Raw genomic sequence first — 23806 nt, 5'->3', positions numbered from 1 at the left:
ATCCTTGCGTGAATTTCGGGATGACTCGTCTGCCAATGACTTCAAGTTGGTTGTGTTTTAACCGGTGATTGTTGCGCCAAACTGTTTACAAAGGGACACTTGCTTGCGACGCAGCAAGTGCCTGATAGTTGACCTGCCGGGCGGGACGATCAGTAGGCTACTTCCCCACATAAAGAGCTTAGTTATGATTGGAGTATCAAAGATGTGACACTGTGTCAAAAGATTTCGTCGTAGTTTTTGTCATCCTAAATTGATTTTTATTTAGTTATCGTCTCGTTTTCGTCAGACTGTAGACCCCCCCCCCACACCCAATGTTTTCTCAATGGATCTTCACGAATCACACAAGTGGCCAATTTTGTTTAAAAAACGGCGAATTTCGCCGAAAGGTGACTACTTTGCATGCCTGTTATTTAATTTTTTTTATTCATTAAGTTTGAATTGCTGTGCATACTCAGTACTACAGATATAGATATATTGTACATGTGTTACAACAAATATAGTGCTGATATAAGGATGTTGGAGGTACATCAAACCTCAGCTACAATACAGTGCAGCCAGAGAACCACTCCAGAACCTAAGGTCATCCCATAATTCCCCACAGCGTTTGAACCATCAAACGCCCCGCGAGTGGGCACAGCAGTGAGGGTACAGTTCGTCACATAATCATGTTCAATCATGAAAAACTAGGTCAAGAAGAGCATGGACACCTTGACTCCTTTTTATCTGTAGGTCTGTATTTAATGTAAACTACTTAATGGTATAAGCCGATTTATTTGTCATCTCCAGCCGACAGCTCCTCTCCGGTCCTGCATTCTTTGTCTGACAGCTGAAGGCCACAGCAGACGACGGACCTCCAAGCCAAACACACTCTCTTGTTTGGCAGTTCATTGGGTGGAGGGGGTGTTTCAAGTTGAAGTTCCAGTCCATTTGCCGTTCTCCATCTTCAGGAACGAGACAACAGGACAGACCGTTATGAAGACAACAGATGATCAAAGAGATCAACGTCTGCAACATGCAATAAAGGAATGAACCTCATTGGACAAACAACATCGATTCATTTGCATGACGGATTATGCAGAAGGCAAGCACAATCTACAATGTCCACAGCCATGTGCCTGCAAGAACAGACAGTTACGAAATGGAACATTCTGTCGTTCAAATAAAAGAGAACAACATGTTGTGCCAGTTTCTTCATGTTACAAAAAAAGTTATATAACAAGATTCAGAATCAAGGTTCAAAATTCATATTGTCCAGGCAGCAGAATGCATGGCAGAACAGTGTAGTGGTTCCGGTGTGACAACCAGCCAAAGGTCTTTAGGTACAATCCCCAAGATATGTAGGGACCCTTGAGCAAGATGTACCAACATCCACTACCTGCTCTGACAACCCACCCATCAGCTACTAGTGAGAAATGAAATGCTCTGTGAGCATCGCTGTTTACACTTGACTGCGCCTGCCTCTGTATGAGCCTATTTCGATTTTTGACCAATCCAGGGCTTCTCTCGTCTAATTGTTTTGGAGAGTCCATCCTGTCTGTCCATCCCAGGTGCGTGAAATACAAAAAAAACTTTCAATGGTGGAGAAACGTAGGAAGGGAGCAGAGCGGGAGTAAACCTTCCTTTTGGTTGTTAAGCAAAACTTTGCTCTCTTCTGATCTCTCTCTTTACAGCTCTCCAATGTAACCGCCAGCAGCTTGAACGAGGAAGTCAAACAGCATGGGCTGGGGCGATGGGGCGGTTCCATACCTTTCCCCTTCAGTCCTGGGCGGGCGTTGGGTGGACCCAGTCCCAGACGTGGACCGACCCGTCCGTGGCGGCCGAGAGGAGGGTGCGGGGGCGGTCAGGGTGCCAGGCGTGGGAGGTGGTGCGGACCGGACCGGAGCGCTCCGACGGCAGGACGGAGTGCCCTCGGTGTTGGAACAGAGCCCGCTGTTCCCTCGCCTCCGGACCCCACGTGGACACGCTGAAGACCTGCACACCGCCGTCGAACCCTATTGGAGGGCATGTCAGCACACAAGCGCACACACACACACACACACACACACACTTATATTATGCTCACTCACATTACATATACATCACCACATTCCTCTCACTCCCAGCCAAAGACAAGGGCTCCACTGAGTATTCCTGTACAGTAATACAACTGTGTACGGTTGCAATGTGTGACACCGTCTGACACTTCTGTTGCGGATCAAAGAGTTCCCATGGTGACGGCAACACTCAATAATTATTCATGGTTCAAGGAACCAGAAGAGAAAAGGAAATCCATGACTGACTGTCTATCGCTGTCCATCTCTCTCTCCTCGCTAAAAACATGAAGGCTACCACCACTGTCCACCTGCGTCTTCTCCACTGCTCTACGTCTCCTTAGTCACTGAAGACGCAGCCTGGCGCCCCCTCAAACAACTCTGAGCGGGGACACAGCTGGTCCAATTAGACAGATAAGGAAACCCAAATTGACGCTTGTCAGACGGAAGGAAAGTGTTTTCGGAGCTTCTTTAGTTGGGATTAAAGCGGTGTCCTCATCACAACAGAGGATTTGCATTAATAGAAGTAGCAGCAGTATTAGAAGACGAAAGCACCAGCATAAGCAGCACTCTTTTCCCTTATCTCGACCGTGACTGCAATCTCTGACAGTCGTAATAAAGATAACAGCTATGGCAGGAAACCGCTCATCCTCCTGCGGTTTGGTGGTTCTGCAGCCCAGCTCCCTCACCCGACACCGCCAGGCAGTCCTCCAGCGCCGGGGCCCAGGACACCCTGAGGTGGTCCCCGGCTGACCTGTCGGTCGGGATGTCCAGCAGGGCTCGGCACGCGGGGCCGCCCGGGTTCCTCAGGTCCGACACCACCACCTCCGCCCCGGACGAGAGCCTCGCCACCCGGCAGCCGGCCACGTCGGCGCCGGCTGTGGCGTGCATGCCCCAGTGGACGGGCTCCGTGGAGGCCGCCGGTGGGGGCGGTACTGGCGTGGGTGGGGGGAGGGAGGGGCTGCGCGTGTCCACGGCGTAGAGGTTCCCGTTGCGGCAGCAGGCCAGGAACACCCAGGGGCTGACGAACTGCAGGGCGCTCAGAGGCTCTGTGGAATCCGTCTCTGCCCAAGCAAACACAAAGACACACACACACACTTAATTATTTAAACTATTCAAAAACAGCCCCTGATTATATCTGACACCGACAGAAGAGTTGGATTCCCCCTCCTATCTGATCCGCAGGAACAAAAACAGGAACAAAAACATGGTTCCACCGTCTCCGTTTCACACTGCCGGTTGTTAGGAGGAGTGTCCTCCTGAGGGCCCGGGCGGACCCTGGCTCCGGAGAGGGCCTCCTCACCTAGCGTGTAGCAGGTGTCCCCGGAGGCCAGCTGGCTGAGCTGGACGTGGCCCAGCAGGGCCCCGTGGAGGACGCAGGGCTGTGGGGACGGGCCGGCCGCCACCTGGCTGCCCCGCTCCCCTGGGGCCCCCTCGATGCTACTGGTCCTCCGGAACACGTCTGAGGGGGACACAGAGGGGAGGGCTTACATGACGTTGTGTATTCAGGTGACATGAGGGAGAAGCGAGGAGGAGGATGCCTACAGATTGAGCTCCGGACATTGGGGATGGAATCCGGTAGCACCTTTCAGGTGGGAGTGAAGGGGCGCTAGACAATGCTACCCGGAACCCGGTATATACCGTTTTGATTGGTACTTGTTGTTGTTTTTTTAAGCAGCTGTTTTGTTCCATCTGGAGTGGTAAATTTTACCTCGCGAGGCAGCTGGTTTCGCAAGATTGTGATCACTACAAAATCCATCTTGCCAGGCTTCAAGTTATTCGCTTGTAGCTGAACAAAAGTGATTCATCAATCAGCACCCTGTGAGTGATCTACATGATACACAATAGACAGTGATACTGAGAGATGCTTCATCTCACCACAAGTATTCTTTTAAAATGCCTCTGACGGTTTCCAAGCACGACTTCCCAGATGGTTCTTTGTAACAACCCATCCAGTGAGGTTAAGGCCATTTCAAAAGATCTCTTTCATTCTCTATGCATCTCTAGGCATTTATGGCGAAAATAAAATCGGTATGCTGCAACACAGAGAAGTGAGTTGAAGAGTGCTATTGTTGCCATTCACTCTCTGGTAGAATAACTACTGCTAGGGGATGGGCAGTGCTGCTTCTGATTTGCGTGCAGGGTGGGAAAGTTGCCACCGACTCCTAGTTTGTAACATTCATAATACTGCAAATGCGAGAGTTTCCGCAGCATGTATATCCTCATTGTGCAATTGTACAAAACACACACACACACACACGGTCCTCACCGCTCTCATCGTCCCCGACATCCCACACCTGTAGACTGGAGCTCCGCCCATTGTTAGTGACCACACACCTTATAAGGGAAGGCAGGTATGCCACGTTAGACTGCAATATAAGTTAACAATAAATAGCCTCATTCATTTCATTTCCAGAGCCCTGAAGTTGTACCGTGTTCCTGGAATGTGTCGGAGACAGTGAACGGGGCTGTCGGTGAAACCGCCATGCACTACTTTAAAATCCCGTTCTGCACAGAGACCCTGAAACCATCACAACACAAAGCAGACAGTTTGGACAGGTTTGAAAAGCAACCAAATGCGTCCATGGAATAGATTATAGAGCTGGAATAGAGTAGAATAGAGCTGGAATAGAGCTGTATTTATAGTTACCTTATTTTCATCAGCAAAGAGCTTTGGTGGTAAGTGCAGCTCCAAAATTTCATTTCGATCTGAACCGAATCCTGCCACACAGATAGCTGCAGCATAAAATCAAAGTCATATTTTAAGTCAGTATTTTAAAGTCATCTTTTAACATCTCTATAAAAAAATGATGTGACTTTTTTTATTTTATTATAACTGTATTGCAATAGGCCATATGAAAGTGAATCTACAATAGGGTAAGCAAGATTACTCTAAATGATCCAACATGTTCAAATGTTCTTACTTTTTTCTGAGGTCCACTCTATGACTCTCGTGGGATGGTCCAGCTGGTACACATACAGGTCCTTGTACCTAAAGTAAAAAAAACACGTGACGCTGACAGATGATAATGCGCTTGCAAATGTACTTCCTCAAATTCGCTTTCATGGCGCGTGCATTGCGCAGTTGAAACTTCTCTCCGCAGTAGCGGAGCGCTCGTCCTACTGTTGCTCGTAACTCGCTCATCGTAACTCGTCATCGTAACATAAACATAAATTAAAAGTATATTCTGCCCTTAGATCAGGGGTCTAGAGCCAATACTTTAATTTGAACAAGGGGTGGTCAATGAGGTAAACATTGTGTAGACTTCTGTGTAGTGAAGTGTAGTATAGCTTGCAGTTTATCACAAAGGGCGACCGTTTGGAAATAAATATATCTCACGTTTTCAGCGACTCAATGAGCCAGTCATCAAACTCATCGTCCTTTACATCCCAGCTATCCATTAAGGACGATGTTTTGTTGCTACCCCGCCAAGCGCTTCTTCCTCAGATTTTTTCAGGGATATAAACTCTGATAAAAAGTTGATACTGCCCTCTATCGTCAGCTACAGGGATGCAAGTAACTTCATTAATCTCAAAGGGTAGGTTAAGATCAAATAAAATGGATGTACTTTATTGTATTTGGGAATTCGACATTGTTTTCACGTCAAAATATGTTATCAGCCCTACGTTATTTATTTATTTATTGTTCATTTTGCCTAGGCAACCTTTTATATTGTGCATCTTCGAATTGTAGGTATGTTGTGTTATCAGCATTGGACTGCCATAATTGTACTGCCAAGGTACAAACAGACACACACATTACAAGTATAATAATGTGCAACATTGGTATGGTATGATGCCTCTGTTCTTCCATTGTTTACGTCTGTATCACTTTTCTTTGCTGAATCCAGGGGAAAAGGAAGCATACTGTATTAATAAAGGGACTGATTATTTCCAATGCCCACAATGGTCATGCTGGATAAAAATAGGATGTGACATAGTTAATTATGAGATGTGTATTGCACTTTAAAAAGATGTGCTATGATTCTGTAATGATCCGTTTAGGAGCATTGTGGCTATTAATCTAAACCCATTTCTTTAATCAAGCTAAATAAATATTTAAATATTAAATATTTTTATTAATTATAAATATAGCCATTAGAAATTAAATATTCCTCATGGCTGATGTACTTTCGAGATGAAATGATGAGAAAAACAAAATGAGGTGAGGGAGAGGTAGGGAATAATTTGATTGGTTTTGGGCAGAAGCTGAACACAGAGTGATGCTATTCTTCAGTGTTGCTAAAGTCCTTTGTATTCACCACTGCATTGATAGCTAGCACTGAAATTTCAACAATGCAATGTCATTAGCTTCCAGTAATCATTTGTATACCTTAGAGCTGGGAAGGCAGATTGTGATAGCCAATCATATTTTTTGTATATGCATCTGTTCTGTTCATCAATGCAATGTTCATTCAAGCCTCTGTCTATTAATATGATTGTCCTTTAGATATTCCCCCCTTTAGATATAATTATTTAATGTCAGATGAAACAACCAGTTTCAGTTGACATTTTATTCCAAAATGAAACACCTTGACAGTCCCCGCTTACTGGTCTGGTGTCTTGTCCATGCTTTCATCTCCTCAAAGCCCACCTCAATGCATTCTTGGTACACACCACAACCCCCCGCACACACACTTCATCAGCATGCGGAGCAGGAACATCCAAAGGCCCCAGTGTAGTCAGAGCAGCGCTTGTTCATGTTCTTGTTGTTGAAGAGACAAAGATGAAACGCCTGCGGTCGTTCTCCCTCTGAACTGGCTTCCTACCATCAAACACCTTTTCCCATGCATCTTATTAAATGTGCCCGAAATATCAATGATTACACCAGTCTTCCCTAGGCACAGGTGTTTCAAACCTCTAAGCCCCTTTCCTCCCCGCAACCCCCATCTCAAGGAACCACTCAGTCAACCAAGTGTAATGCAAATCACATTCAATCAATTTTCAAATCAATTTTGCCATACTTCCTCTGGGACAGAGTGACTGACTTCACCATCAGACCCACACCTGTTATCTTTTCACCACATGAGCCAAACCGGTAATCCACTCCCTCCCTCCCTGTGGATATTCTCTTCATCATTTAGTCATAGCAGAGAGCCTGATTCATGTCTCTGTGCCTTCATCTCCTGCCCTCTCTGTGCCCCTCTCCCAGTGTCTCTTGAGTTATATCATAGCTTTAGTCATTATCATACCCAATTGTTTAGAAAGGTAGATGATTCAGATGCTATGCCGGCGCATGTGCAAAGCCACAGCAGACAAAACAAGCATTTCTACTTACACTAACACACACACACACACACACACACACACACACACACACACACACACACACACATAGTCTCTTCTTGAACACATAATCACACCTGCACAGAAACAAACTTACCTCAAATGCAGAGCTCAACAAACAATAATGGGTAGGGAAGGAATAAGCTCTGCACACACACACACACACACACACACACACACACACACACACACACACAATGATAGAAATTGGTAACGCATCTGAATACTAGCTGAGCTTGCTGAGTCCTCCAAGTGTGATATTAAAACCTGTGACAGGTAGTCTGAGTAGTGAGGATCCCCAGACACCCCAGTCAGACTCACAAGTGTGGGTCTGCTGCAGGGACGGCGCTACACCGGGGTTAGGGGGTGCTATAGCCCCGTCAAAAATCTGTGTAGCCCCAGTTAAGCCCCTGTGTATCATAGCTGCTTTCATTGAAAAAAAACAGAACCTCTTTATAAAGTTACTGTCGTGAAAATCAATTATTTTCTTAGCATGTCATAGCATCCCCACCTATCGGTCAAGCTCCCCATTAGCACCGGGAGAGAAAAAATCCTGGCGCCGTGCCTGGTCTGCTGAGAGCCCGGGTGTAACAAACATGCCCCTATGTGCAGGGAAATGCCAATGGATGGACGACGTTCCTAGAAGTAGTCCTTAACACTAGTTGAGGGCTGTACTCGGAAGGGGAAATTTCTGATCATGTGCCAACTTTTGGTTGACCAAGGAGCCCAAGTGTATTCTTCCCAGGTCACTGTGGTCAACGATGGATCCATTAACCTCAACCTGGCTGCCGTTTTCTTAATGGTAGACTCCCTCTTACCACAGATTATAATAGGCACAACTTCCTCACCAGGTACCCGGCCAAATTAGATGTTGATACGCGATCTTGGTTAAACCCTGACCGCCTATCATAGAGCACCATAGGTTAACAAAAGAATCTGCTCCTTCTGGAAAGGAAGTAGTCAATCAGCCATGAAAAATGCAGGCTCTTCCGCTGGAATTTGAACACTAAAAGAATGTGTTTTGGGCAGAAAGATCTTGGAAGCAGGAGGAGGTATCACAACCCACGGGAAATTTGTCGTACTCTTTAAGAACGGTTGTTGTGGATTAGTTTTATAATGAGCGACGTTGTACATGAAATGTGTGCCATTATACTGAGAAGCTTAACCCTCACTCAAGAGATAAACCAAAAAATAAAACTCTGCTCATTGGGAGCCAAACAGATACATACGTATCCGGCCCGATTAGGCCTCCCGTATGTATGCATACAGATACATACGTATCTGTATGCATACATACGGGAGGCCTAATCGGGAGGCCTAATCCTGTCTCGGTAGCAATCATCATAAATCAATGGCTGTTCAGAACAAGCTCCACACATCAGCACATCCAACCACACCGTTGTGTTACACTATAAGCTTCCGAGAAGCTTAACCCTCTTTGGACACTGCAGTCAACCGCTGCCCAGACAGAGCTTACTCTCCGGAGCTGTAGAAAAGATGCTACTTGGAATTGTGCTACCAAGTTGTTTATGAGGGAGTTGGGGAGGGGCTGGACCTGAGCCGGGGTACGGCTGGACCTGGAGATGGAGCTGGACTGGGTCACCTATTGGCTCTCCAGTGAGCAGCCTCTCCATGTTTCTAGCCTGGTTAGAGTCAGGACATCAAGGAATTGTCCCGGGCATAACATGTCTGTGCAGCCAGAAAAATAGGGGGCCCTGCCCTGAGCCCCTTTACAGCCTTCAGTGACCTTGGGACCCTTTGAATGGGTTGTGTTTGCTATTAGCCCAGTGCCCATATCTGCAAAAGGCCACCAGTATTATTTTACTTATTTGACGAAGTGGGCTCAGGCGTTCCTCCTGGCAGGAGGCAGGTACCGTTGCCTCCGAATTTGTGCAGAATTTTGTGCCAAGGTTTGGGGCGCCACCTACAGTCCACTCAGACCCAAGTGAGGATTTGTTTGTCCAAATGTGTGACGTCTTAGAGATCCATAAAACACATATGACCCCTACTTCCCTCAATCAGATAGTTTGGTAGTTTCTGATCTACTCACCAGGCTGAAGCCTTGTGATAGTCATAGGCTGAAGCCTATGACTATCAACATACACTCGATCATACCAATCGACGGTCTCTCCAGCTTCAATCTGTCATCACTCAAAACTTATTTTTCTGGGTGCAATTTTGGCCCACCCTTGGGATGGCGCCCTAGGCAGCCGTCGCCTACATGAAGCACTGCCCCTGGATTAGAGCTGTAGCATATGAGCTAGTAGAGTTGGAGGATGTGAGATGGGAACAGACAGGCTGTACTGTGACACACCTTTTCAACGTAAGACATGTTTTAATGCTTTCATTGTTAAAATACATGGTCATTGAACTGTGTAAAAACAAGAAAATTAAGAAATAATCACAAATTGTATCACATTTAATAAAAATAGTATATATTTATATATACAACTCTCTTGGGGACATTATTCACATAACTTTCTGATATGATGTGGACTAAAAGGGCCCATAGACAAGATCGTTAGCTGGATCAACTACCCAGGGGAAAGTACCAACTGCTTCTGGTCCTGTAATGGATAATTAACATGGTGATAAAATAGGGGCCCTACAGAATATCTCTACAGCTGTCCTTAGAGATATGTTCATCCTGAACAGGTGGTACTTAACCTCAGCTTAAATTTAAAATATTATCATTTAATATTATGTATCACTCCCTTGAAAACTGAGCCTTCTGGTTTTGCTCAAGGATAAGTACCTTACTCGGGGGCCAGAAGATGTGTCTACCATCCTACTCCCTTATAAATAATATCATCTAGATGCAGCCATATTTAGCTCTGTTGGTTTCTTCCATTATTGAATTTCAAGAAACTCATACCCCACAAGCAGTGAACTACACTTGGAAACGTGTATGGAAGCAGGGAACGTGTATTCTGGCAGAGCCGTCGTGAAACCGGAGAGTATTGAATAAGAGAAACGTGGAAACCATTCAAACACAGACAGGAACTCAAAACACTGAATGACCGAGAACCTTCCAAGAAATGCCAAATATATCTGAACCAAAGGAACAGGGGTGAATGCAACAACAGAATAGGCCTTAAGTTCTCCATTTGGGTGGCTCTCAGCCCCTCTCATGCTGGATGTTTACCACACACCCATCTGAGTTGAGGCTGCTGGCTGAGGTCGGCCAGGTCTCGAGCAGAGAACCAGCTGCACTGGCAGGCGTAGGCCCGTCTCCCTCTGCTCCTTCTCAACTTTGCTCGCAGCCTCTCCCCATCTGGCATGTTGTTCCTGGAGAGTGTGCACGCACGCACGCACACACACACACACACACACACACACACACACACACACACACACACACACACACACACACACACACACACACACACACACACACACACACACACACACACACACACACACACACACACACACACTCTGAACTGTTCAGATTAGGAAGCATAAAAGGGAATTATTGAACGTCAAACTAAAATCATCATCGCTGATATCTTTGTGTGGGTTCCGTCTATCTGAAACAACCCAAGTAAATTAAATGTCTCTTAGACAAATCAATCAGGTTTTTCAGTAGGCTATAATATAAAACAAAATAGGCAAGTTGTCAATGTTATGTCTGTTATGTCTATGTTTGTTTTCATCATTTGTTCTAATGTTCATTTGCGAACCACAGGTACATGGTCATGTAACATTTCGTCAGAATATCCTAGTGCTATCCAAGGGATAGCATAAAAAAATAAAATAAAAATCGATGTAAAGCCACGAGACATGGATCTTTAGATGTTAGTGCAACAATCATCACAATGGCCAAACATGATGACCAAATTACCCTTCTTGAGTTTTGGATTCAGATATTAGGGTTGCTGCTTTTAGAAGGCTTTTGATAATGAACATATTCAGCAGCTATCTTTAAAAAGGAGTCCAAAGGAAACCCAAAAAGCTCTGACTACATTTTTTAATGGGGTGTTGATTTGATAAAATATGAGTAGAAGAGGTAGCAATGTTTTTCCTTTTATGGCGAGCCATTACCCACAATAATGCTTCTGAGATTTCTCTTAGTCCTGACATACAATTTGATCACAATTTTGAACAATGTTCAAACCACTTAATTGTTTTGTGATAATGGGACGTAGGCCTACCCTTATACAATGGAAGCCATGTGTCTTTGGAAACGTTTAGGCTATATTAAAGCTCTACCAAAACAGTTGGTCTCGGAAAGATGAGTCTATCTGAAGTAATCTTACGTGATATTATAGTTGTGTTTTTTGTGTTATTAAAAGAACACTGTAGAAGTCAAAGTATAAACAATCGGTTGATAAAAAGGAGATTCTGCAGCAGCGGTCTCCCCTGGCTCCGATTCATGCAGGGAGCAATCTGCTCATATGAATGTGTACGTATACAAATATTCAAAACTTGAAATTATGTATTCGGGGAAGCCCAAGGGAACATGTCTCAATCGTACAACTCCTGCGTCTTCACTGTCCTCACCTGAGGAAGAGATAGTCACAGGAGGAGTCCCATTCCTGGTCTTCAAACATCAGGACCCGGAAGTCACAGGATGTACACCTCAGCTGGTCACACGCCCTGTTGGCCAGGGTCAGAGGTCAACTGTCAATAGTCGGTTTGGTGTGAAAGGACGTTAAGCAGGGCACCTTTTTCAACACACTTTTTATTGACCTTATGTTTTCTTCATTGTGTAAAGCCTCTCACGTTAGTGCTATCTAATGACGCCAACATCTCCGGTCCTCACCTGACATAGGTAACGACAGAGGAGAAGAACACAAAATATATCCAATGAAAAGCTAATTGAAGCACCTCTGTGACAACAATGTTCCAACTCCGTACAGGATCGAGGTTCCACCGAGGAAAACAGGACGGCATCTGTTTGTCAAATCAAAAACATAATTATACTATTATTTATTAAACTATTGTTGTGAATATAATTATACAACCATGTTTCATTTCTAACAAATTATAGAATAATCCCCCACACTTTCCCTCAGACCTCTGTATGTATGCTTCTAATCTCCCTTTAATTCAAGCCTACTTGCCTTTTCTCTTCTGATTGGGTCAAGGATTTCCCCTCTACCTTGCTTCCTTTGGGGATCTGGTCAGTCTGGAAATAAGGCAATTTATCATGCATGTTGTTCAAACCGGGCCTATCTCAACTCTTTGAGTATGCCTATGTTTGTAAGGACTTGTTTTCCAGAAAAGTATGTGATTAATAGTATATTGGCTAAAAATGGTGTAATGTCTACTATACTACAGTATGCATGCCCAATAAAACCAATATACAATCACCTGTACACGTGTCGAACCATCATAGTCTTCATTTAACTCTTCCAGGAGGGCATCGATGTCTTCTGGATCACTGGTGTGTTGACAAGCCAAGTGTTTAGAAAGGATGCAATATGGAAATATCCTAGGCTTATCCTGTTGCTGGGACAAACAAGCCAGCCTTATTGTACTTCATTTAAATTGTACATTTAAATTAAACCAAATATGCGCAAAACACGGAAGTGTGTCATTATTATTCAAAGAAAGTCATTTTAAACCGTGACGGAAGGTGTGCGTCTACCACGATCACGTCAGTAAGTAAGCTAACACTGTTAGCGTGAATGCTATCCAAAGTAGCAGGCCTACCTGTTTTTATTATCCTTTTCTCTCGGGTATTTTGGAGTGTTGCTTGAATCGGTCCGAGTTTCCGATCGTGTTGAATCGCTGCGGAAAAACTTTTTTTCAACTTCATCAAGCAGTTCGTCTAGGTCGTCATCCATACTGAGCGATGACTGTGTTCTGGGCTAGCTTGCTAACAGCCTCCTGGACGCTCAAGACGCCTGTTGCTAAGAAACAAAGTGGATTGAAAAACATATACAGGGTTTCGGTGGCGTAATCCGAACTATTGGGTACAACACGAGGCTGCATAATGTATTCGGTTGCATATATTACCTTATTATGAATCTAAGTTATTTCGTGAGTTATCAGAAAATAAAGAATAATTGTGTAAACGCAAAAGACAATTCGTTGTCGGCAGGATTCGAACCTGCGCGGGAAGATCCCAATGGATTTCTAGTCCATCGCCTTAACCACTCGGCCACGACAACTCTGTGCTATGACTGTTACCATGTAATTTTAAATACGTCATACTTTAGAGACAATTACATTGAGATACAATGTGCTCTGCAAGGTCTGCTGTAGTCGGTTCGTGAGACCACATATTGCCATATTGCGGGTCCACTATACTGCACAATTGTAGCATATCAACGAATACTCAACAGATACTGTAGTATATCAACAGATACAACAGTAGGCCTACTGTATAACTTCGGCTATGGCAAAATAGATGAACTGATCAACACAGTGTACAACGCACACAAGAGCTGCTCAAAATCATTTATATAAAAACGCGAATAATTGTCATTGTCGAGTGTTCTGCTTCATGTATGTTTCCCCCCTGCGAACACAAATGATTGAACGTTTTAAGTTTGTTAATGGTCCATTGATGCCATCTTCTGGCGGAAGTTGGTCATGCTTGTAACCTATTGTAACGCCCCGTGTTTTTCTAAAAAAAGAGTTATTGCCCAGATTAACGTGTGGCTTCCACAGGGGAAAAAACATAGATTCGCAATATAGTGGCACCTGCAACGTATAATTTGGATGGTTACGACATTTAGGCTTTTAATCAAAATCTCGACGGGGAAAATTAATGGGATTTTTTTTTCGGGAGAACGTCCCGCCTACAAATGACGTCACGTTAAGGGCTTATACGGAAGCGGTAAAAAACGACGGAGCACGTGTGGACGAAAATGGCAGACCGAAAACCAAAGAATCGCTCAAAATATAGATGTTATGCCAAATCAAACACGGTTGACATCAGACTTCTGATTACCTTTTTCATCTTTGGTAAGTTTTAGGAAGATAAGGACCCTAGAAATTACCGATTGAAGTGATGATTAACTCTCGTAGGCCTAGTTAGCCTAGAAATGCAGAGCTGGCAACTCTCACGGTTTCACCGTGTGACACACGTTTTTGCCTGTTTACACACGGGCAAACGCCACAGATCCAATTTCTTAATTGCTGTTGAATCATCTGTAGCAGGGTTGCCAACTCTCACACATCTCCGGTGACACTGCACACGCTCTCAATCTCACGGGGGGGGGGGGGGGGGCGATTCATTGGCCGAAGCATGTCATGCCCCGGTACGATAGGTGGCGCTGTAACCATTTCAACTAGTGGTAGTAGAGCCACCGGCTGACCTCTTTACGTCACCAGCAACAACAAACTCAGGCAGCATTCGAGAAAGATGTTAGAAGTCCCCATCGCTCGATGCGGGCAAGCGGCTTGGACCTCGGGTTGTTCCAGATGAGTTCCAATGTCTTATGATCCGTCACCATCGTGAACTCTTTGCCGTAGATGTAGAGATGAAAATGTCCACAGCTCCATATGATTGCGAGTGCTTCACACTCTGTTTGAGAGTAGCACCTCTCGACATCGCTGAGCGCTCGACTTGCATATGAGATGATGTGTTTATTTTCTTTGTCCTTTTGCAGCAGTATTGCCCCTAGTCCTACCGGACTAGCATCGACGATGAGTTCTGTTTCCCTGTTCGGGTCGAAGTATGCCATCGTGGTCTCGCTGGTGAGACTCTCTCTCAACGTGCTCAGCGCTGTGTCCTGTTCCGCACCCCACTGCCAGGGAGTGCCCTTCCTTGTGAGCTTTCTCAGGGGCTCTGTGAGAATATGAACCCGAAGAACTCTAATCGCGTCTTGTTGAACTCACACTTCTTTCGGTTCAGTGTGAGGCCGCGTTCTTTGAGTCGCGTGAACACAGCTGTCCGGCTCTTGTCGGGATCAGCCTGTGTCGCCCCGTAGACAATGATGTAATCGCTGAGATTCTTCACCCTGGCGATGCCCTGAAGTGTCTGATGGATGGGGTTTTGAAACACCTCTGCAGCTGAGGAGATGCCAAAGTTTAGGCACTTTTACCTCCTGGTGCGTTGTGAACGTGGTACCTGCTGCTTCATGAATGACGTCATCTATAGTAGGAATCAGGTGACTCTCTTTGGATGGCTGTGTTGGCCTGGCGCATGTCAACACATATGCACACCTTCTCTGGATCTTTGGGCTTTGGTGGCGTTACAATGGGCGAGACCCAGGGTGTTGGGCCTGTCACTTTCTCGATGATGTCCTCGGCTTCAAGTTTCTGTAGCTCAGCTTCAACTTTCTCACGTATATGAAAAGGAACTCTGCGGTGTGGCTGGCATGTTGGCTGTACGTCTGGATTGATATGTAATGTCACTTGAATGTGACTTGAGCTTACCAATGCCATCAAACAGCTCGGGGTGGCTGTTCACAAGCTCATCTGCCACTGTGAGGCTCATTGGGGGAGGGCTGATAGAGTGTACAATTTTGATCAGCCCCAGTTCATCAGCTGTCTGGAAGCTGAGTAGGGAGGAGCCATCACCTTTGATCACGTAGAACGTTCCATCTGTTTTGTTCTTATTCCGAGCCTCCACATTGCCTGTGAACTCCCCTAGGATGGGCAGCGCGTCTTTGGATCCATAGGCTAGTATTCTGAGATCTGTGTGCAGGAGGCGGGGCAGATTTTTGTCAGCGGCTGCTTAGTGTCACTGTTGCTTTTAACAGTATACGCATAGGATTCATCACCGCTTGAGGATGGCTCACTCTGAGCTGGTTCACTTTGTGTTTCCACTAGGGCTGTAACGATATGCGTATCGAAACTGAAATTGCGACAATCAGAGCCACGAACCTGTCTCGCGGTGTGAGAAGGCAGAATTGTGACACGCCGTTTTTTTAAAGCTGCTTTCACACCACGGCACGGCAAACGCCGTGGTAACAGCCTCGCAGCCGAAGGGTTCCGTGTGGCGGTATGAAAGGGCCAGGCCAAAAGCGTCTGCGCCGCTGCCGCCAAAAGTTTCAGTTACACATGCCGTCTGTTGATTGGTCAACAGAATCGTCCCTTCCATGCGACAGGGGGATAATAACAAACAAAAACAGTACCCGCAAGTAGGGCTGTGCAATTAATCGAATGATCTCGTTCACGATTTCGATTCTTGGGTCAAACGATCTCCAAATTAATAAAATCGAGTTGGAACGATTCTTTTGAAAAAAAAAAAAAAAAAATTTTTTGAACTTCAGAATCAAAAAAAATATTTTATTTTTTTTTGATTCTGAAGTTCAAGACAAGTTAAATGCATTTTATTTTCAAACTCAATAAGAATCGTTTGAAGAATGTGATTTCAATCTTGACCAAAAAAATCGTGATTCTCATTTTTTCCAAAATCTAGCAGCCCTACCCGCAAGGTATTTATGGACAACGGCAAAAGCTTTGTTTATTCAAGAAAATGTTGCGCAAAAGTTTTCCGTCCTTCTTGGACGTCCTACATTGTTGCTCTTTGTTCATTGTGTGCATTCTTCTTTTTACTTGGATTTATTAGCAGGCTACACTGTGTTGGGCTGTTATGAGATCACAATGATTATGTAGCTGCCATGGCTATCGCCATCCGGCTTAAACCCCGCCCTACCATAAGGGTACTGGTGGTGGTGGAAACGCGAGCCGTAACCGAGCTGGGCTATACCGCACCCTTACTACTGGGCTGAAGAGGCTGGGTCCGAAGCGTACCCGCCGGTATAATGCGCCATTATACTACGGTCTATGGCAGGGGTCAGCAACCTTTTATACATGAAGTGCCAGTATTAAATGTTTTTGAATTGAGTGTGTAAAGCCGATTATATCCACTGGGTGGAAATGTGCTTTCCAGTAACTAATATACTCAAACTATAGACAACAAACTATCAGGGGAAATTATGGCCCAAAGAGTCATCTCAAAGGTGAGCCAAAGGACTAAGTTCCTGGCAAGAATATCCAGCCTCTTAGATAGTAACACCTTGAAAACCCTGGCCGATGCCCTAGTTCAATGCCATCTTGACTATGCCTGTACATCTTGGTACACTGGCACTACTAAAGGCCTAAAAGACAAGCTACAGATCAGTCAAAATAAACTGATCAGAGTGGTCCTCAAACTCCATCCCAGAACACTTCTTCCTGACCACTTCTCCAGTTGTAGGTGGCTCAGCATGGAGCAGAGAGTTTAAGTTTAAGTTTAGAGTTAGAGACAGTTTAAGTTTCCCAACTTAAACTGTGTTTAGTCTACAAAATAAGAAATAACCTGGCACCCAAGTACCTAAGAAATTACTTCTCCAAAATTAGTGACACACACAATTATTCCACCAGGGGGAGTTCCACTGATTTCAGGCCCTGCCGTTTTAAGAGCTGTATGGGAAAGTACTCTTTCCTATACTTGGCAGCTGTCTTGTGGAATGGCTTACCTTTAAACCTTAAACTGTTGAGCTCCTCCTACTTTCATTTTAAATCTTCAATAAAAAAATGGGTATCCAAATCATAAACCAAATCAAAAGATCCATGAAGTGTGTCTGGGAACTTATCCCTCGTTTTATTTATTTTATTCCCCTTTGTTCCTCAATGTTTTAGTCCATTGTGCTGTGTGTTTGTCCTCCATGCTTTAGTCCATGTGTTGTTTCTCCCTTCCATCTAAAGGACCACAATGGAAACAAGCCTTTGGGCTTTATTGTGGTTTTTATCCTTTTGAACACTTTTTGTTAATTGTTGTTCAATAAAGTTTTCATTCATTCATTCATTCAATGCACTTTGTGCATGTTTTTGTGAATGTTGATCAGGATGATGATCCATTATTTCCTTTTGGACAGATCCATTGTTTAACGTGTGTGTGTGTGTGTGTGTCCGTAGTCTCCACTACAAATGCTGAATTGGAGACGGTAACTAAGTCCTATGGATGCTGTGGAAGCCCAGAGATTAAGGTTGATGACCCTGAAGACTGTGAACAGACTTGGGATTCAGCGCAAGTTGTGGTACATATAATAACACATTCAAGATAACATGCATTGTTAAATAACATTTATATTTTGAATGAATCTATATTAATTAATATTTATGAAATATATTAATTTCAGATGGCTGCATATCATCCGGCCCAGCTGCCTAAGTGTCTTGCTCTCTGCAGCAACGTGTCCTTAGGAAAGCTCAGCCTGGAAAAGTGTGTTAATGTCACACTCAAGATGATTTGCTTGGTATGTTAACCTTTACATTATTTGCAACACCTAGAATCACCTGCAACCTAGAATAATATAGTAGCCTAAACTTTTCATGTTGTTATTGCAATGGAGCTACATTTGTACTCATTTGATAGTTTGTATATAAGGGATCCAACCCGGTATCATGCTATTTCATGCTCATGCTCACAAATGTTAATCTATTGAATGTTGTCCCAGAGCAAGATTGTCAGACTTTTTTCGTGCGACAAAGAACGAAATGTAAACCCATGCATTCTGAATGGGAGCAATTCATTAAGTTATCATGTGTGTGAGGTCATTCCTCCTCGAGTGTATTGACTATTTCTGTTGATGGAAATGCTCATTGCAAGTGTTACACCACTCAGACATGACGTACAGATGTCAGATACAGTATCCCAACTTTACACCATCATTTGACAACACTTTACAATCCCCCAACCTCAAAATAGCCCAACCAAACACCCACTACTAAGCTATGTGTTCATTCAGACATTCTAAACTGAGTTTTCAACTATTTAGAATATTTTTTACACGCAATACATCACTTGATGCCCTTCTCATCTGGGGTATGCCTGGGCAGAGATCGCTTCCCTCTAGAGAAGAGGCAGACTCTCTCTAGTGTTCGTCAACAGTCCTTACAGATGGACACAAAGGCAAGACATTGCTTATTGTGTCTTGATGCGTTGTGTACAGACGGAGCGCCCACTGTGTCCTGGGTTAACAGGGTGTCCGGTTAGATATCTCGAGTGTAATCGATGGCTATGAGACTACATGTCTCGCAACATGTCTGAACCCGAGATCTAACTGAACATGGCAGCCTGCTCTCCCTTTTAACCAAAAGCACAGCCTTCCCTCGTTAAAGGAGGAAGTCCATATAAGAATTGGGGGTGGAGTCTCCCACAATGCATTATGGTAGGCTTACAAGGTTACTATTTTAACTAGCACCACTGTTATATAATCTTAGAATTGTTTTTACCTTGTTAGAATTGTTGAAATAACCTATTTTGATTACCCTGTCTTACTTCAACAGAACTCGGACAAAAGCGTAAAGTTGGAGAAGATTACGAATTACACCCCAAACACGGACAACTGCTCAGAGACTACAGAAGCAATTGTCAAACCATTCACCCCGATCGATCACAATCAAATTCCACGTCACCATTACTTTGGTAATAATGTATGATAATAATAGTTTAGTTTATAAACTTTGCATACATATATACGCACGTACACATGCACGAATGCTACACTCCAATAAGAAATATAAATATTTACTTTTACTATAGTTTCTACTCTTTGAGAACAGCCCATCTATGCTATGAATGTATGCACACCGTATTGTAAAGGAGCTAAGAATGTCCACCAAATGTCCTATGATATAATATATAATGGATATTATATTTAATGTAATGTAATCATGTTGTTTATCATCCACTGTAGGCTGGGTACCTGCTCTCCTGTTATGTTTGTTTTTTTTGATCTGCCTGGGAATTCATTGCTATCCATGAAGAAGCAGTAGTAACCATGGCTACCACATCCAGGGTAACCCATGAGTGAAGATCCACAGACACCGAGCCGTCCCACTCCCAGCATCATCTCCTGGACCAAGCTGAGGAGGTTTTCCTCATTCTCTCTCTTTCTGCTGCACTTTCTATCTTCCCCTTGCACGTCTCTGTTTACAATGTTGTAGGAAGGATGTGAACCTGAGTTCAACTGGCAACAGTTATCTTATTATTGTTATATTTCAGAAAGGGAAACCGGGAAATGAAGTGGCCAAGTGGTGCCTCCTTTTGTTGCACACTAATATTCTCACTAATAATCTAATGTTCTTAAAGGGGTAGTTCAGAATTTTGGACATTGGACCTAATTTCCAAGTGAGCCAGTGTGTTATTTATCATTGGAGACCGTTTTCAACACATTTCATTCAGTCCTTCAAGTTGCAGAAATCGCTGGTGCTAGGCTAGCGCAAGTTGATGGGAACTGCTAGCCTGCCAATAAAAACAGTTTTCCCCACTCCACAGTACACCCAAGGCAAACCAATTATAACACCCGACTATCGATGTAAATGTAGAATAATGTTAGAAATAAAACTATCCTTGTATAGCAATGATCGCATTACATTTTGAGGGACTACTTTCTCAACAGCGGCGGAATTTCACTTTGCTCCGGTGTAGCAACCAATTCACTACAGCAGAATGTAAACAGAGAAGCGCACTCCAGGTAATATCAGGCCGCCACTGCTGTAGCCTGCTTCCAACTACAGGGATTATAAACTAAATGCAATGCAAGGGTAGTTTTAACACACTGGCTCACTTGGAAATGAGGTCCGATGTCCAAAATTCTGAACTACTCCTTTAACTTTTATCACATAAGCAATAGATCAAAATCAAGAAAATCTAAAACGCTTCCTTAATCTCTAGATGTTCGCCTTTATCGCCATTGTACCTGCGGTCCATTAAACTATTGTATTTATATTGATAATATTTATATATTATATTATTATAATTTAATGTCTCATATTTCAGAAAGGGAAACAGTGTTGCACACTAATATTGTTCTTAACTTGAAAATCAGCAATCGATCAAAATTAAGAGAATGAATGTAGTAAAAGTATGTGGGGTTTCTGGGCATTCCGGGGCTGTGTTCCGATAGTTGTTACATACCAATTCTGCTCCCCAACACTTCGTAAATCTCCAGATGTTCTCCTTGATCACCATTGTACCTGCTGTCAGATAAGCTAGAGAAGCAGTCTGTGGAGGTTTTACTACTGAATAGGGGTGTAACAAAAACCGATTTGAATCGGAAAATCGATTTTGATTTAAAAGATCAGAATCTTCTGAATCGAATCATTCCATTTTAAAAATTTATCGTTCCTGAATATCGTTCAGGAATCGTACCCCATGTATCGAGATACGCATCAAATCGTCTTTTATTGGAGAGATGCACACCCCTAACAAATACACTTCTTCTCTAGTCTTTGATAAATCTTTTTGAAGGAAATGCCACATTTACAAGTTAATTCATTTTGTGAAATGATTGTCTACTTTCAACAAGAAATCCATTGCATCATACCCTCTCGAATTGAGCCGTGCCACATCGAATCGTTCCATTTTAAAAATGTATCGTTCCTGAATCGTATCGTACCCCATGTATCGAGATACGCATTGAATCGTCTTTTATTGGAGAGATGCACACCCCTACTACTGAATCATTACAGCCCCACCGCACTCCACCAAATACAGCAGCCTACACACTGCTGCCTTTCTGGCTGCTGCTGGTGGGAGTTTACAACATTGGCAACAGAACTTAAATTAAACACGAGTAGGCGATGTTCAGTCACTCATTTTGGTTGTCCAATCACATGGCTGAACTGGCACTGCACCCATTTTAACCGAAGTTCAACTCGCGTCTGTTGCCTTTCTAATGATACCAAAGCATCTAAGATGTCAAATTTCCACACTACTCTCACTACTAAGCATTAAGTAGACTTGGTAAATCGTTTTTGGAACACAGCCCTCCATTCCCCAACAAAATACAATATTTAGTCAAATCTGTTGTTGGATAATTTGTTAACCTGCCAAAAGACCCATTCTTGCTGCTAGAGGCCTTGTCAATTTTGACCATATGACATCAAACCCTTACATTAGAGCACTTTAAATGTTACATGCACACATTATTCTAAACAGGAAATAACTAGAATAATGTTTGTTGTATTGGTGAAGTTAACTGTAGGTCGAAGGAGGTGTTTCACCTTGTGTTGCGTGAAACATTAATTACTTAATATATGAACTGTGGATATTTGATCAATATGCTCTGAATTTGAATGTAAACACACAGTGCTTTTTATGCTGTTTCAGGGATGTACTATAGGCACTGCAACACTGGGTTTTTCAACTATCTACCTCCTTTCTATTAGAAATACAATTGGAAATAATAATAATATATTTATAAAGGTTGTTAATAATATATAAATAAGCTAGATAAGCCAAGTTTTATAATGTAGTATATGTGTGATGACCAAATGTGAGGACAAAGTGAATGTTTCACCGCTACATTTCCTGATGAAGACGGGAGACGGGTGGTTCTCATGGTCAGCCAACAACTTGCAATATGTCCTTGATTAAGCCCTTGATTAACTAACACTCGTACTGTAATGGCACTGTTATGCAAACTTGTATTTCAATGTTAGAATTGGGTAATTTATATTTGTTAGAGCCATATTTTGTTACACGTTGTACAAAGTTTATTCAACGGTGGGCACTGTTACCTGCCATTGTTTTTCTTTCTCTTTTCTATTCTGCTGACCTTTACTTAATAAAACGCATTTTAACAATAGGGCTGCAACGATTCGTCTACATTGTCGACAAAAATCGATAATAGAAATTGTCGACAATGAATTCCATTGTCGACAATTGTCGCCAGACGTGTTTTTCCAACGGAGTGAGGCATCTCACTTCATTACAATCTCTGCCGAGAGTCGCACATGCACAATAGCATCTCTGCCGAGTTAAGTAGTAAAGTTTGGGAGCATTTTAGCCTGGATACGGCGAATAAAAAAGATTACTTTCAAGGTTTGCAAAGCAGACCTTGTGTATCACGGCAGCACCTCGGTGATGCAACATTTAAAGAGAAAGCACGTCGGACAGTTGATCGAAACGGAGTCTGACTCGCCTCGGTAAGATTAAAGGAACATTAAAGCCAATACGTTTTATTTTCCAAAAAAATTATTATCTTGGTGGATAACCGCGCCCGCGGTGTGGAAACCGTGTGCTTAAATCCTTCCCAGCGCTTCATCCGAGCAGTGTTTGTAATAACGGCGTTTAAAACAACGGCTTTAGGTAACGCTGTTATTTTTTCAGTAACGGGGTAATCTAACTGATTCATTTTTCCGTCGTTACAACGCCGTTACTGTTACTGACAGTTTAATGCGGTGCGTTACTATGAATTGATTGAATAAACTGTGTAATCCGAACGCACCCCTGGCTGCACACAAACTGCTAGTGAGGAGACCGGGTTTAACAAAGAGATAAGCGATTATGATTGGCTAAGGCAGAGTCGTGTTTCATGGTAGCCAATCTGAGCCAGTGTTTTTACACACAAGCCAGGATACGTGTGCCACCCACACACACAAACACCAAACAGAGTCGAAGAAGCAGCAGAGATGGCGAGTCCGGAGCAATCCGATGAAAAGTTGGCATTTTCAAGGTGGAGATATAAGCACTACTTCAAATTCATTGAGGTCAAAGGCAAGAATGTGCATGTAAAGTGAACATTATGTCCAGGAGCAAAGACTTTGTCGACATCCGTTGTAAGCAACTCTAATTTAATGAAGCATCCCACAAC

General features: G+C 43.5%; 1 protein-coding gene and 1 non-coding gene across 3 annotated transcripts; both read right to left on the bottom strand.

Annotated features, from left to right (window-relative positions):
- Nucleotides 1-713: 713 nt before the first annotated feature.
- On the bottom strand, nt 714-13374 carry cfap418 (cilia and flagella associated protein 418). 2 transcript variants are annotated; one of them, XM_084471780.1, is made up of 13 exons: nt 13281-13374; nt 12975-13174; nt 12633-12702; nt 12383-12447; nt 12147-12212; nt 11820-11915; nt 4955-5022; nt 4681-4766; nt 4463-4551; nt 4300-4367; nt 3334-3492; nt 2720-3094; nt 1752-1991 (listed from the first exon to the last, which is right to left on the bottom strand). In XM_084471780.1, the coding sequence occupies exons 2-13, from the start codon at nt 13106-13108 to the stop codon at nt 1756-1758; spliced, it is 1512 nt and encodes a 503-aa protein (XP_084327906.1). In that variant the 5' UTR covers nt 13109-13174; nt 13281-13374; the 3' UTR covers nt 1752-1755. The 2 variants fall into 2 exon arrangements, with proteins under 2 accessions (XP_084327905.1, XP_084327906.1); XM_084471779.1 differs by lacking the exons at nt 11820-11915; nt 12147-12212; nt 12383-12447; ... (1 more) ...; nt 12975-13174; nt 13281-13374 and adding exons at nt 714-941; nt 5371-5484 and having other exon boundaries at nt 1747-1991.
- AC3HAE_022216 (transfer RNA serine (anticodon AGA)) lies at nt 13354-13435 on the bottom strand. The gene has a single exon. It is a non-coding gene; the product is annotated as a tRNA-Ser (tRNA).
- Between the last annotated feature and the right edge of the window lie 10371 nt (nt 13436-23806).

This window comes from Micromesistius poutassou, assembly GCF_964030765.1.
Source record: "Micromesistius poutassou genome assembly, chromosome: 8".
Taxonomy (NCBI): domain Eukaryota; kingdom Metazoa; phylum Chordata; class Actinopteri; order Gadiformes; family Gadidae; genus Micromesistius; species Micromesistius poutassou.
Note: the sequence above shows the minus strand (reverse complement) of the source record. Positions and strands in the feature narration are given on the sequence as shown.

What these genes read in the sequence shown, in the direction of transcription:
- cfap418 (XM_084471780.1), bottom strand. Translation starts at nt 13,108, where the DNA reads ATGGATGACGACCTAGACGAACTGCTTGATGAAGTTGAAAAAAAGTTT. An exon ending in GGAACATTGTTGTCACAGAG is followed by an intron (nt 11,916 to 12,146) that starts GTGCTTCAATTA and finishes CCTGGCCAACAG; the next exon opens with GGCGTGTGACCAGCTGAGGT. An exon ending in TCTTTGCTGATGAAAATAAG is followed by an intron (nt 4,552 to 4,680) that starts GTAACTATAAAT and finishes TGATGGTTTCAG; the next exon opens with GGTCTCTGTGCAGAACGGGA.